This window comes from Macrobrachium nipponense, chromosome 48 (assembly GCF_015104395.2).
Source record: "Macrobrachium nipponense isolate FS-2020 chromosome 48, ASM1510439v2, whole genome shotgun sequence".
Taxonomy (NCBI): Eukaryota; Metazoa; Arthropoda; class Malacostraca; order Decapoda; family Palaemonidae; genus Macrobrachium; species Macrobrachium nipponense.
Window position 1 is genome coordinate 15211813 of NC_087223.1, and position 12733 is coordinate 15224545.

The 12733-nt window shown below is 35.2% G+C and overlaps 2 protein-coding genes across 4 annotated transcripts in view; one reads left to right on the top strand and one right to left on the bottom strand.

The window, feature by feature from the left end:
• The window catches only part of LOC135205057 (zinc finger protein 318-like), a gene marked incomplete in the record, with an annotated part of 177548 nt that extends 170813 nt beyond the window's left edge, over positions 1 to 6735 (top strand). Inside the window, 1 exon segment of the mRNA XM_064235327.1 lies at positions 2444 to 6735. Within this exon segment, the coding sequence (XP_064091397.1) occupies position 2444 (1 nt within the window).
• The window catches only part of LOC135205058 (protein sprint-like), a 28825-nt gene continuing 22259 nt past the window's right edge, over positions 6168 to 12733 (bottom strand). For all 3 annotated transcript variants that reach the window (XM_064235331.1, XM_064235329.1, XM_064235328.1), the window contains 6 exons: positions 11751 to 12019; positions 11088 to 11279; positions 10372 to 10503; positions 9482 to 9739; positions 8673 to 8865; positions 6168 to 8074 (listed from right to left, as the gene is read on the bottom strand). In XM_064235331.1, the coding sequence (XP_064091401.1) occupies positions 7950 to 8074; positions 8673 to 8865; positions 9482 to 9739; positions 10372 to 10503; positions 11088 to 11279; positions 11751 to 12019 (1169 nt within the window). In that variant the 3' untranslated portion in view covers positions 6168 to 7949. The remainder of the gene's footprint in view (positions 8075 to 8672; positions 8866 to 9481; positions 9740 to 10371; positions 10504 to 11087; positions 11280 to 11750; positions 12020 to 12733) is intronic.

The following is a 12733-nucleotide window of genomic DNA, read 5'->3' on the forward strand; positions in this document are numbered from 1 at the left end:
TTTATGGAAAACACTTGTTAGCGTATGGAAGATGGAGAGGAGGGGAGAGGGAGGAGGAAAGGTTATTGTTTGGAAGGGGAATCTCCCTCCAGAAGGACTTCAGGTATCAAGGACCTTTCTCGGGTTACTTCTGTTTGTTTTTTACTGGCACTATCTGAGGTTACTTCCCCTCCAGTTTTTTACTGGCACTAGGACCAGCTTGAGAGTTTCTGGAATCCTGTCGCACAACAAAACTGTCCAGAGACATTTGTTTCTGGCGTTTCTTTAAAATTTGCTAAAAAAAAACGACATTGTTATTAAACATGGAGACTTGGATTACAACTACTTTGTTGGGATGATAATTCACCACAAAATTTCTTACATCTTTCCACTTTGCAAACATGTCCTTAATCCTTGAAGTAGGCACATTATGTATGCCAATTCGTTTTCTCAATTTTTCAAACCAGCCTCTGCTAGCCTTAAATTCACTCATAGCAGCGTTTGTTGTAGGTATTTTCTCACTGAGATCGGCATGCAACTTCCTCCAACACTTTGCTACGAGTTCTTTCTTAAATTCTATTGTGTTTCTCGCCTTTTCTACACAAGGGCTAGCACTTTGAACTTTCTTTGGCCCCATGATGGCTTATTTAGCAGTTGCACTCGAATGGAAAAGTACAAAAATAATGAATGCAAAAGCAGAATGGGTCACAACAGAAGATGGGATGCTTTGTTTTGGAGGCTCGATACGAGGCCCAGTCACGCGCTGGACCCCGGATGGAGCATTTCCGAGTGTACGAAAACCGAGGAAATGTACGATAACCGAGACAAAATTTCATAGCAAAAAGTCTACGAAAACGGAAACGTATGAAATGAGAGACGAAAACTGAGGTTTGACTGTGTATGCGTGAAGTCGAAACCATTTTTAATGAATGCGGTACCTTGGGTCTGTTTGAGGTGGCTGGCATGTTCTGGGGGAGGAAGTATAGGAAGCATTCCTTCTTACCTTAGTCTTCACCTTCAAACTTCAGAGTTGTTGGTAGGGTGGTAGGGGTTTTAAATTATTGGTGTAGGTCATTTTCTATTCTGGCTTTTGTTTTATGGTGCTGTGCCCAAGGCAGGGTCAATGTCGTGCTTTACCAGTGTTAGTAACTTCCTGCAAAAGCTCTCTTAACAGGTAAGGAAACCATAAACGTTATATAATATGCCAGCAACTCTTTTCTCATCTCATTACTTTTAATGTTTTGGAATAGTAGTTCTCATCCATGAATCCCATCGCCTTGCAATGTGGGAATCAACTCTGTATGTAAAGTTAGTTACATAAAAATTATATTTTTTATGATAAAATGAGATTTTTTGTATACTTACCAAGTACTAATTACAGAATTGGAGCTCACCCTTGTCCCCTCTCATGGATGATAGGGTAGAAATAAATTGAGCTATTTGCTATGTTGTTTCCCTTCTACCCCGGTAGTGGCTGGGGACTACCTACCTACACCAAAACAAAAAGAATCGCTACCGCAATTTTCAAATTTTAGCTGATGGAACTTAGAAATTCTTAGACCTGATAAATAAAAAATACAGAAAATTGTTTTTGTGCCTTATATTTTCCTAATGCTATATTAGGGAACAAAATCAATCATCTTTCCAAACTTGTACAAAAAACTTAATTTTTCTCCTTCTTAAATATTTTAAACAATTTTTTTTTTTTAAATCACAGAAAATAGAAATTATTTTCAAGGTATCATAAACAAACAAAATAAATCAAGAATAGTTTTTTGAAAGATCCTAAACCTTGGTCTTGGGTAGGACTTCATGCTGTGAAGATAGGCTCCAGACACTGCATTTTTATCAGGAATCAGAGACAACAATGTATGCATAATTAATTTTTTAGTATTTTTACATTTTTAAAATTTTTTATGTATACCTGGAAAAAAGAAAAACTAAGTTAAAGGACACCTGTAACAACGGAAACATGAATGTAAATTAACGCCTTCTGCATTAACTTACCAATGAGCGATAAAAGTGTAAACCGAGTTTTTTCTTTTATTATTCTCTGAAAATGCAGTCATTTCCAGTGATATAATTTTATACCTGAATGTATATATAGGTTAGTTGGAAGGAAAACTTATCGTAATAAAAATGGTGATCATCCACAAATACTCATATACATAACATTTACATATTTTTTCAAAGAAAGGTAACTTAACGTTTCAGGTAGTACCCTTATACTGACAAAATGGAGTGCCCTGAAGTAACTCCTCACCCCCTGCATGGATACACAAAGATAGGAAGGTACTGGGAGGACCAGGTCTCCCAGGTACTATTTATAAGTTACTGAACTAGAAGTTTTACTTGGGGGGGTTGTGGGTGTCTCAGACTCAGGTCTAACTAAGCCTGGTTAATCAAATGCTTTTTCTCAGTCTTAGGTATATATGGCATCGTCTAAGATTAAATTCTTTTGCAGATGAAATGTTCGCTGATCTCCGAAGTGCAGTGCCTCGTTTTGCTATGCTGTGGAGTTACATCTCTCGTTGGGTTTGCATTGCTTGGTCGCTGCCATCAAGAATTGTACAAAGAATATACTTGTAAATACTTTTTTCTTAGGCTTGTAAGGTGGTTTGTTCAAATCTATGTTAAAATGTTGAAAAATGAAAAGAACGACATGAGCAGTGTCTAATACGTTTTGCCTGATATTTGAAGCCACAGTCAATAGGTGTCCAGTTTGTCTACCTCTCGAGTGTTTGTTGCAAGGATTTGTAAGCTGTCCACACAGTTGTGATAAGAAGTGTGATGTCATGCCTCTCAAAAAATTATCTTGTGTGATATTTGAATCATCTCGATACTAGAAGACCTTAGAATGGTTGCAATGTTATTTAAAATGTCCATTTATAATTGGAATTACATATACTCAAGTAGGGACACTGATTTTGTAATGAGGACTTCACAGTTGAGGAATGTTTAAAAGGGCAAGAATCTTGATTGATGGTGGGCTTTTTGACGCAGAAAATGTAGAACTTGACAGAAAAAATTTACATTTGACTTGAGCTGTTCAGAACTACACAGTCTCTCCTATTTGGCACCATGGCTGTCATAGTGACAAACTCCATGCTCTCCTCTCTATTAATTCAACAAGAACTAGAAACACCTGAAAAAAGAATTTACATTCTTTTCAGATACCCTCAGCATTTTGTCACAATCTTTTTCGCAGCCTACTTACAGGCAGGTATGATAGTTCCCTAACCTTTCACAGCCTACTTACAGGCAGGTATGATAGTTACCAAGAGGTTAGGGTTTGAATTCATCTCAATCACGCAGTAGTTGGTGCTTTTATTTGTGTTAACTGTGAGGTTGCATGTTTGTGAGAATCAGGAATGTAAGGCCATATAAATATGCCCATAGCAGTGTAATTAAAGTATAATATGTCAGTGTACTTGTCCTCAAAAACAGATTTTCCAGATACTTGGCCACCAATTGCACATCTGAATACACTCCGTCACCTTCACTGCAAGTATGTCGATATGTGATGTGTTTTTGTATAGTTTTGTACCCATTTCAAAGTTCAAAGGGAATTCCGTGTACATTACAGTCTGGTTTAGCTTATGAACTGCACATACAAAAACAACCAGTAAGTGTTACCTCGGTTTCTTTACCTAAAATAATGTTTTTAGCTTACTTTAGGGAATTTCAGGAGCATAGAAAGTCGGAAAATGTGGACATTCAAGAGGTGGCAATCTATTCATGCTAAAAACTAAATTTATCAGGTGGTATGCTCATGGAATGGATCATTATTTGTTATATTATTTTAAAGTCTTTATCATTTCTAGACTTGTACAGGACCTCTTAAGAGCTCAAAGCAGAAAATACTTTTTCTCTTAATACACATTCATCTTAGACATGATCTCTGACTGTTATGCATGATTTTTTTTATTTTTTTATTTATGAGGTGCCATGTTGTGATAGACTGTATCCCCTTTGTATCTCTAGTCTTTTCCCAGTTACTTACCTCTCCAGCTTGTTCAGTAGAACCTTAGTCCAGATTCTGTAATGTAGGACAAATTATATTCAGGGAGCCATTTGTGAAATTCATTTGGTCAGGACAAGTTGAGGAACGGTTTGCCAGTGTCCCGTAGGTCAAAAGTTGTAGAAGCGTAAAGAGAATTGATAATCATTTCAAAGAATAGGTGGGTACTTTGTCATATCAGTGGCCTAAACAAAAAATGACATCTTATGCATTTTTTAAAAAAAGAACCTTTTTTTTTCTGTATTTTTCAAGGAGTGCATAGTATTTATTTATTTTGTCACCAGTTGCTCGAATGTAATTTCAATAGCAAGGAAATTGTTGTAAGCTGAGTTAATGGTATTTTGTAGTATAGAATTAAATATGTAAGGTAATCAGTAATCTTATGTTAACGACTCCTGTGAAGAAGAATGATAGTTCCCTGTACAGTATTTCATGGCAGCGTAGAAAACAATTTTGATATTTACAAAGATTTGGTCAGATATTTCATGTATATATTTCCTACAAGCATAACTTTTAACATAGAATAATAGATTTACTTGTACAGCACAGCTTGATTTCCATGGCTAGATAAAATGGTTACGTTTATTTTCACACACAAATCTCTCAAATTGGAGGTTCTTTATAACTCGCTGAAACTGGATTCTTCAAATTCGTAAAGAGCATTTTCATAATTTTGTGAAACTTGAAGAGTAACACGAATCTCTCACTGAAACAGGAATCTATCGATTCATCTAGACCAGTTTCACAGTTTTGTGAAAGAAAGAAACAAAGAAGATAAAGGCCAATACATACTAAGGTTAGGGATGGATTTTGTAGAAGTTAAAAGAAAAAGTTTATAGAAAGTACAAAAGGTGAAAATTAAGCTTCAAAATGTCCAGAAGTGCTTTCCGAAAGGTTTTATGTACATACAAGCACTGTAACTTAAGTACTCAAGTAATGTTTTTGTCAATTTATGCATTGTAATGTTCAACTGCTCATTATCATAAATATTTGTTTATTAATATTTTTATTAATATGATTATTGTTGTGCAGAATTTTCTATTGATGATGGACTTGCAGTTATCTCTCTCTCTCTCTCTCACTCTCAGTGAAGCTGAATTTATTTTTCTCTCAATAGACAAGTTTCATTGTGCACAATGTAGACAGACTTTCTGCTTCACATATGATGATTGTTCTGTGTACAGTACATTATAGTCATTGTATTTGTCATCGTTTTTAATTCAACCCTAATTTACATCAATTATTCAGCTTTTAGTTTTGTCTTTCTTTTTACAGCTAGAAAGATTACCAGTGAATATTTTACGTCCTTTGGCTGTCATATTTATACCTGAACTTTTTTAAGCCCAGCGTCCTTGGTAAGTAGGTTTTATTCCTACTTAGACATTATGGGCTTGGGCCACCATTCACCCATTTTAAATTTAATTGCAAAGCCATTTGTTACACATAGCCCTCATAACCCTTGTAGATGTCCCTTGGACATAGAGTTTAAAAAGTCTTGTAAATTTTAGACAAGCAGCAGAAGAGCTGAGAAAGGTTTCACCTATGCTTATCTTTGACCCATGATCGGTAGTGATGAGCCTCGATTTTAGTTGGCCTGTGGTGTTGTTGACCTGCCAGCGAGATTCTTCCCAGATTTTGCTTGGACATATGTTTCCTTTTTTAATGTTTTGACTCATCATTTTCATGCAATTGATGTCATCAGCTACCTAATTTCCTCCTCCATCTTCTCTTTCAGTAAATGTAATAACAGTTGTTGCTTACAGCAAAATTATTAAATGTGTTTGTGGACTATTTCTGTTGTGTTTTACCAAGGGAACGTGTCATTGCTGTTTTAGGTAGGTTTTGCATCAATGCTTATCCACTCACCCGTGAATCTCGCCGAGATTAGCCTTGGCAGGACTTGAAAAAGTCCCCAACAGTCAATAGTTTCTGCCTTGGGATCCTGGGCATTGTGGTCTGCAAAATGACAGACAGTTGCTTTTTCAATATTGCTATCTTGTACTCAATCATATTGCTATTGTGAACTTATCATATTGTTATTTTATATTCATATTGCTGTAATAGTTTTTAATATTTTTCTGCTAAGTCTTATTTGAATTCCAACTTATTTTTATTGTTAACGTAAGTTAAGATGTTATTTTGTGAATGCTGAAGGATACAAAACAAATCTGTGACCATTTTTATTTCGACAAGTGTTTTATATTTTCAGACAAATTTTTGCCAGTATATCTGTAATTACATAACTCTGGAAATATAATATTAGTGTATAAAAAAAAAAAGCTGTAATGCACCTACAATTATAAAGCGATGACTAGACGTTTTACATAGACAGAGTTCTTGGCTGATGAACTTGCTGTAAGAATCCTCGCTGACTAAAATTTATAGCACTACGAAAGTTTACCTGCTTGAAATCCAACAAAGTTATTAATGGCTCGTAGATTTAAGTTTATCTCTCTCCATCATTAACTTTTGTTATGTATTAATTGTAAATAACTTTTTTGGGTATTTAGTTAATTATTTTTCTGGATTTATTGTAAAGGATTTTCTTACGACATACTAAATCCCAGTTTCATGTATTTATCGTAAACTACATTTGTCACATACTTATTGTGAACGACTTTCTTTACACAGGAGCTCTCCAGCAAATTCATCGTAATGACTCTGTACATCAACTGTAACACAGCCATTCAGCATTATTTGCAAAAAAAAAAAGAAAAAAAAAAAAAAAGTAAAAACTACTACATTATGTACATACTGATCGCCCTTGCGGAATACGACACATAGGTTAAGAAGAGCGGGATCCGTCTCTACTCTACAAGTAAAAGGTGATATGGTTAGGCTTCATTATATAAAAGTAGAAAATCATCCACTACTGTGTAGAAAATAAAACATATTGACCCTCTATTATTTTTATTTTAATCTATTCTGTATTAACGTTAACGCTAGGTGTAATAATAATAAGTTCCTTTCTTGAAGGAGAAGGAAAAGAGCATTATTATAAATGGCACTGTATATTTTGACAACTTTTGACAGTGCATCTTGTAACAGACGAGTATGGCGTCCCCCTAACTTGTTAAGCAACGTAAAATCGAGAGACTTAAGATATGTTCCAAGAGGTTTTCAAAGTACACGATTACACAATTAGAACTTGTGTATGGTAAGATTCTGACCGCATATGGTTTCGTAATTGCTGAAGAGACAGACTTCGCGTGCAAAGTAGAACGTATTGAGCAAATGTGTATTGTCATATTTTGCAGAATTAATATTGAAACGATTACAAAATTGTACGTCGCCATCGCAATATCGTTTCCCCATTACCTTTTTCCAAGTTGCATAAATCATCACACGAATTCGAGAAATCACTGCAAATGAGAATTGCAATTTCAGTATTCAAGTTGTGTGCGAACCTAACTTCCATTACAAATACTGTACCCTAACAATAAACTGAGATTCTTCAAATTATACACATTGGAAATATATTAACATATTTACAAGATAAAAACAATGATGTGTATAGTACATTGAGTATATAAATGCACCTTTCTTCAGATTTCCTTTTAGTTTTGGTCTTCGACACCGGGTAATTTTATAGAAAAGATTTTGTCCCTAAAACCGTGAATTTCTCTTACTTTATTCTGGCAAATAAAATAAGGAAAATCATTTGCTAACATGAAATAGAAAAATGCCCAAGGATTAACTATGTAAAATGATATAAATGTGTATATACAGTGACAGACAAATATGGCATTCCGTTAAAATTCGAGGAGAAAATAACGTAATGCAAATTTTGGGAGTAATTTTGATCACCTCGTTCCCTATCAAAGTTTTTTGCATTATTTCAAAACTTCAGTGAAGTGAGATTGAAGTTTATTGCAGATGCCTATTGGTGTAACCAAGTGAATAAAGTATTTGAGCACTGGTCACCAATAATGTCTCTGCTTTTGTGAAATTATGACAGAATCGGCCAGGCTATCTTTGCATCGATGCGCTTGAAGGCAAAAGTGCAGTGGAAACCGTGGTTCGTCAGATCCGACTTCACCTTGTGTGGACACTCATTGTCTGTGAGTAGACTCTCTGTGGAAATAAAAACAATTTATTACTCCAACTAATAGTTTGAATACTTACTCCTATATTAAACTGAATTGACAAATATTTCATATGTATAACCATAGGCATTGCAATTTTGTTGGCACATTTGTCAAAATGTCACCCTAGATGAACCTTCATGAAATAGGCACATTAATTCAGCCATCTTTAGATCTTAGAAAGAGCTGGAGACCACAATCTAAACCCACCCCAGGGTAGGTGGGTAGTACCATCAGTGCACCTCACACAGTGGACTTTAGGCACTACTTGAGGTTCTTTGCAATGTCCCTTCATCCCATAGCTGCAACCACTTCATTTATTTTGCTCTATCTAAATATTCTCTTCCATCTTACTTTTCACCCTCACCTAGCAATTGTTTCTTAGTGTAACTGCAAGGTTTTCCTCCTGATTGTCCTAAAGTCTCTTCTCTTGTCTATTCTATAATTAATATTCCCTTCCTTTCTATCTTACTTTCCTAACAATCATTTCGACATTATCCAAAGTGCATAATGACCCCATGGGTCCCAGTGTTTGGCCTTTGGCCTAAATTATACATTCCAATTTAGGGTTTTTATTCTGAACTTACCAAGGCCATCTACAAGTTTGTAGAGTGCGTAATCCTGAGGGTTGGTGACTCGGAGTTTGTGAGCCATCATCTTGCAGACCTCTCGGGTCGTCGTGCCAGGTCTGATTGGCAGAGTGCGAGTCACTATGCTTCCATTTTTCTCGTCCGGGATGACTATTTTCACAACACCGTGATCCGATACAACAGATACGTCCTGGAAAGGAGTAATTATCAAACCCTATCGCTTATACAATCTACCGAGTGTTAAGTAGCTCCCGTATTCTTTCATTATTAATACCTCCTGGAAAGGAGTGTGTTAATTTTAAGATTCTGTTGCTTATACATAGGTACTATCTAACTTCAATTAAATACTGTATATTCTGTTAACACTGATAATTTCTGGGCTCGACCGTGTCGCTCCGTGAAATAGGTTCCTTTAGCACTATTTCTAAGGTAAAATAGTGCTTTCAGTGAAGATTTTTCTTTGTGGGTTAGACAGTCATGAGGTCTCCATTTACACCTGTTCTCCAATTTCAAATTATACATATGTCCAACTAAAGAGTTATGAAAAACCATCATTTTCCATGTGACATTTTTAGCCTTTACTTTATTTGGTACTGAAATTACCTTACCACTTCCTAATGTTGTACTACTATGAAATGAAAGTACTTTAATATAAATCTCTTAAGATTTATTAGTTTTCAACATTTTCCCAGTGGTAATGTTAACTTGTCATTATTTATTTACAGTGCATAATTTGAGTGGGCATCAGTTCTAAAAAGCAATACGCAACTCTCTAAGCTGCCACATAAGGAAATTTCCGTTCTCACCTGCTTGACCGAATCCAGGCTATTTCCTGGAGAACTCTCGGGTGAAGGCGAGAGATTCTTCAGAGCATGAATAGCCGAGTGGAAAGCCTCGAGATAATAGGACGCTTCGCCTGAAGACGCGCTTGGGAGCAGCAGACCCCACATGTAGTCAGCCTCTACTTCTGCTGACACCAGTCCTGCATGACTTAGGACCCACATTATTACAGGGACTAGGTCGTCTGCATCGCCCGAGCCTGGGGTGTCTCCATTCTCGTACATCTGGGGAGGGATTTCGAGGATGGTTTAGTAGCCTTTGGATAAGTTCTTCATCCATCGCATACAAAAAGACTCTTGTGAATATCGTGTAAATATTCAAGAATATTAACGTCATTTTAGGATACCACTGGATAAATCATTTTGACCATCGATTACCAAATCACGTAAATACTCGAGAATATGAAGAAATTTGGATGTCTTTGTAATCGACTAGCTGTGAATTTCATTCAGAAAAAAATTCAAATTCAGTGAACTTCAGGTTTTTCTATGAGCCAGCTTTAAATTATGTGCTCAAGAATTACTTGCAAATAAAGTGATTGATTTTCTACTAGATTAATATTTTAAAAAGCCAGTTTTCCCATAATGTTTTATCAACTGTAAACTTATTCTGGAATGCATTATAATCAAACGTGACCACTTTTGTAGAAGATTAACCTTTTAAAAACCAGTTTCCCCTTAAAATATTGTTTATCATCTAAAAGTAACTACATTTACAAATCTATCTTGAGTACAACCCCAGTGATGTGAAGAAATATGTACTATTACTAACTTTTCTCAAAATCAATGTATCATACAAAATGATGGCTTTAATGTGGCAGTCCACCATTCACTGGTACAACTTAACCGACACTTACTGCCTGATATATGTGAGAAATGGTAGCGAGGAGATACTCCAGTTTCTCCCTGGGGGCGTAAACCCTCTGCATGCGCGTCAGCAAGTTCCGAATGGTGTCGAGAGCATTTCCACTGGGTGGTGCTAGTTTAGGCTGTTGGGTAAAAGGCTTTATAAAAGACACTGCTTGAATAATTATAGTTTTTGGGGGGTGCTAGAAGTGTTCACGAAATTTCATTGTTCATATGCAGAACAAACCTTCGGTCTCAACAACAGGATGATAATCTAGTGCCAGCTGGAAGATTATCCTGTTGTTAGGCTCAGGTTTGTTAGCTGTGGAAAACACAAATTGATTAAAAAATTTTTGTTGGGCTAGGAAGCTTTAAAAACCAATAATATTAAGTTGAAAGCTAAACATAATCTTTTATCTCTTTTGGCTAAAAAGCTCTACAGAATCTCAGGTTTCATGTGGCTTGCAATTTCTACAAAATCAATATTGCAACTGGCTAAAAATTTCTACACAATCTCATATTTTATTCAGCTAAAAATCTATGAAATCTGTTATTCAGCTAAAAACAAAACTATAAACGCACATTTTATTTGGCTAATAAGCTATACAAAATCTCATATTTTATTCAGCTAAAAAGCTCTACAAAATCTCATCTTACTTCTGCATATAAATCCATCACCAAAACCGCAGAAAACTGAATAGCCAAGATATTTCATTAATAAACTTACTCTCACTCCGAGACGAACAGAAGGCTGGGATCTAGCGTACTTCATGTTCGTAGCAAGAAGCTGGATAGAACCGTTAGCCGTATAAGCTTCGACGAACAGCTTGTTGATGTGGTCCCACAGGGGCCGGAGAACCAGTCTTACCAAAACATCCTCCAGTATGGCGTCGAGGTTCAGGAATTCTGTAGCTCTCAACTGTGAAAATGTATAAAATATGTTAGGTACATGTAGAAGCAAAGGGAACACATTGTAATATAATTGGCCAAATTTTAAATACTTTACAATTGTGTAATACATATACATTACTGTAAAAATCTATAATATACATGTTGCATACATTTCTGTAGAAATGTATAAAATACATGTCATGTATATATACATAATGTACAATAGTGTAAAAATGTAACATATATATATATGTTTTGTACTTTTCAAAGAAATTGGGAAAATACTCTCATCTGTATTTTAAAAAGAATGGTCGACATTATTCGATGTACATCATTTATCGAGTCAATTAACCATGAAGTAATGGTCAATAATGTAACAGTATCTCTGTAAATATTAAACACATTTTTTCCTGGGCTCTGGCTGTAAAATATTGTTGAATACAGTTGAATAATGCAGTCTTCTTTAGAAATTTCATGAGAAAATGTAATGCAAACTCACATTGCTCCTTTGCTTCTTAACAATCCCTTCGAACTCCTTCTCCCCACTTGTTACCAAATAATTCTTCATGCCTGACATGAATTGGCGGACATTTCGAGTCACGACGGCTGGATCTCGCTCCGTGCTCTCCAATGTGCACGTGATGAAATTGCTTACTGCCCTGCAGAAAGTTGTTGATGTGTCTCTGCCCAAATCCATGGCATATTTCTTGATGGCTACTCCATTCTCTGCATCTTGGCGATGTCTTAGTGCCAAGAGTTGAGGTGACACTGGGTGGATAGAGATACGATTAATAAGATATACTTCAGAACTGTATTTTTCATAAGATGTTTATTATGTGAGATTGACTTATTGCTACTTCAAGAATACAGTGATCATTTATTAGGTTTTATTATATAAATAAAAGGACAATAATTAAATTATTATAGACTGGATTATATATAAATATAATTTCATGAATGTTGGTTTAGTATTATGTAATACAAAACTAAATCTCTTTGAAAACTATTTAAATAGACAATACATTGTCCAATATTTACTTGGACAGACCTATTCATGCATACTTTACATGTACTCCACCAAAAAAACAGAAAATTATTTTTGGGAGAGAACTCTAGCAGGAGCCAAGACAAAATTATTAATTGAAATATTATAGAAAATGTTCTTTATGATCTGACGAGGGAAATATTTTATTTGAAAAAGAGTTATTTTAAATTTTAGTGTCTAAAGTATAAATACTTTAGAGTTCAGTTTTAAAGATAAGCAGATCAGGAAAATTTAGGGGATTATTTATTTTGCATAATGTTGAATTATTTAGGAGATTATTACATGCAAATTTTAACAAGTTAGCAAAAGGAAATGTTTGCTATTTAAGTTACGAATCAAAGTATTTGAATTTAATTGTGGATATTTCAAGTTCTGAATGAAACTCAAAAATCATAAGTGGAGCTCGAGGTGTCTTGCTTCAAAAAGAAACTTTGGTT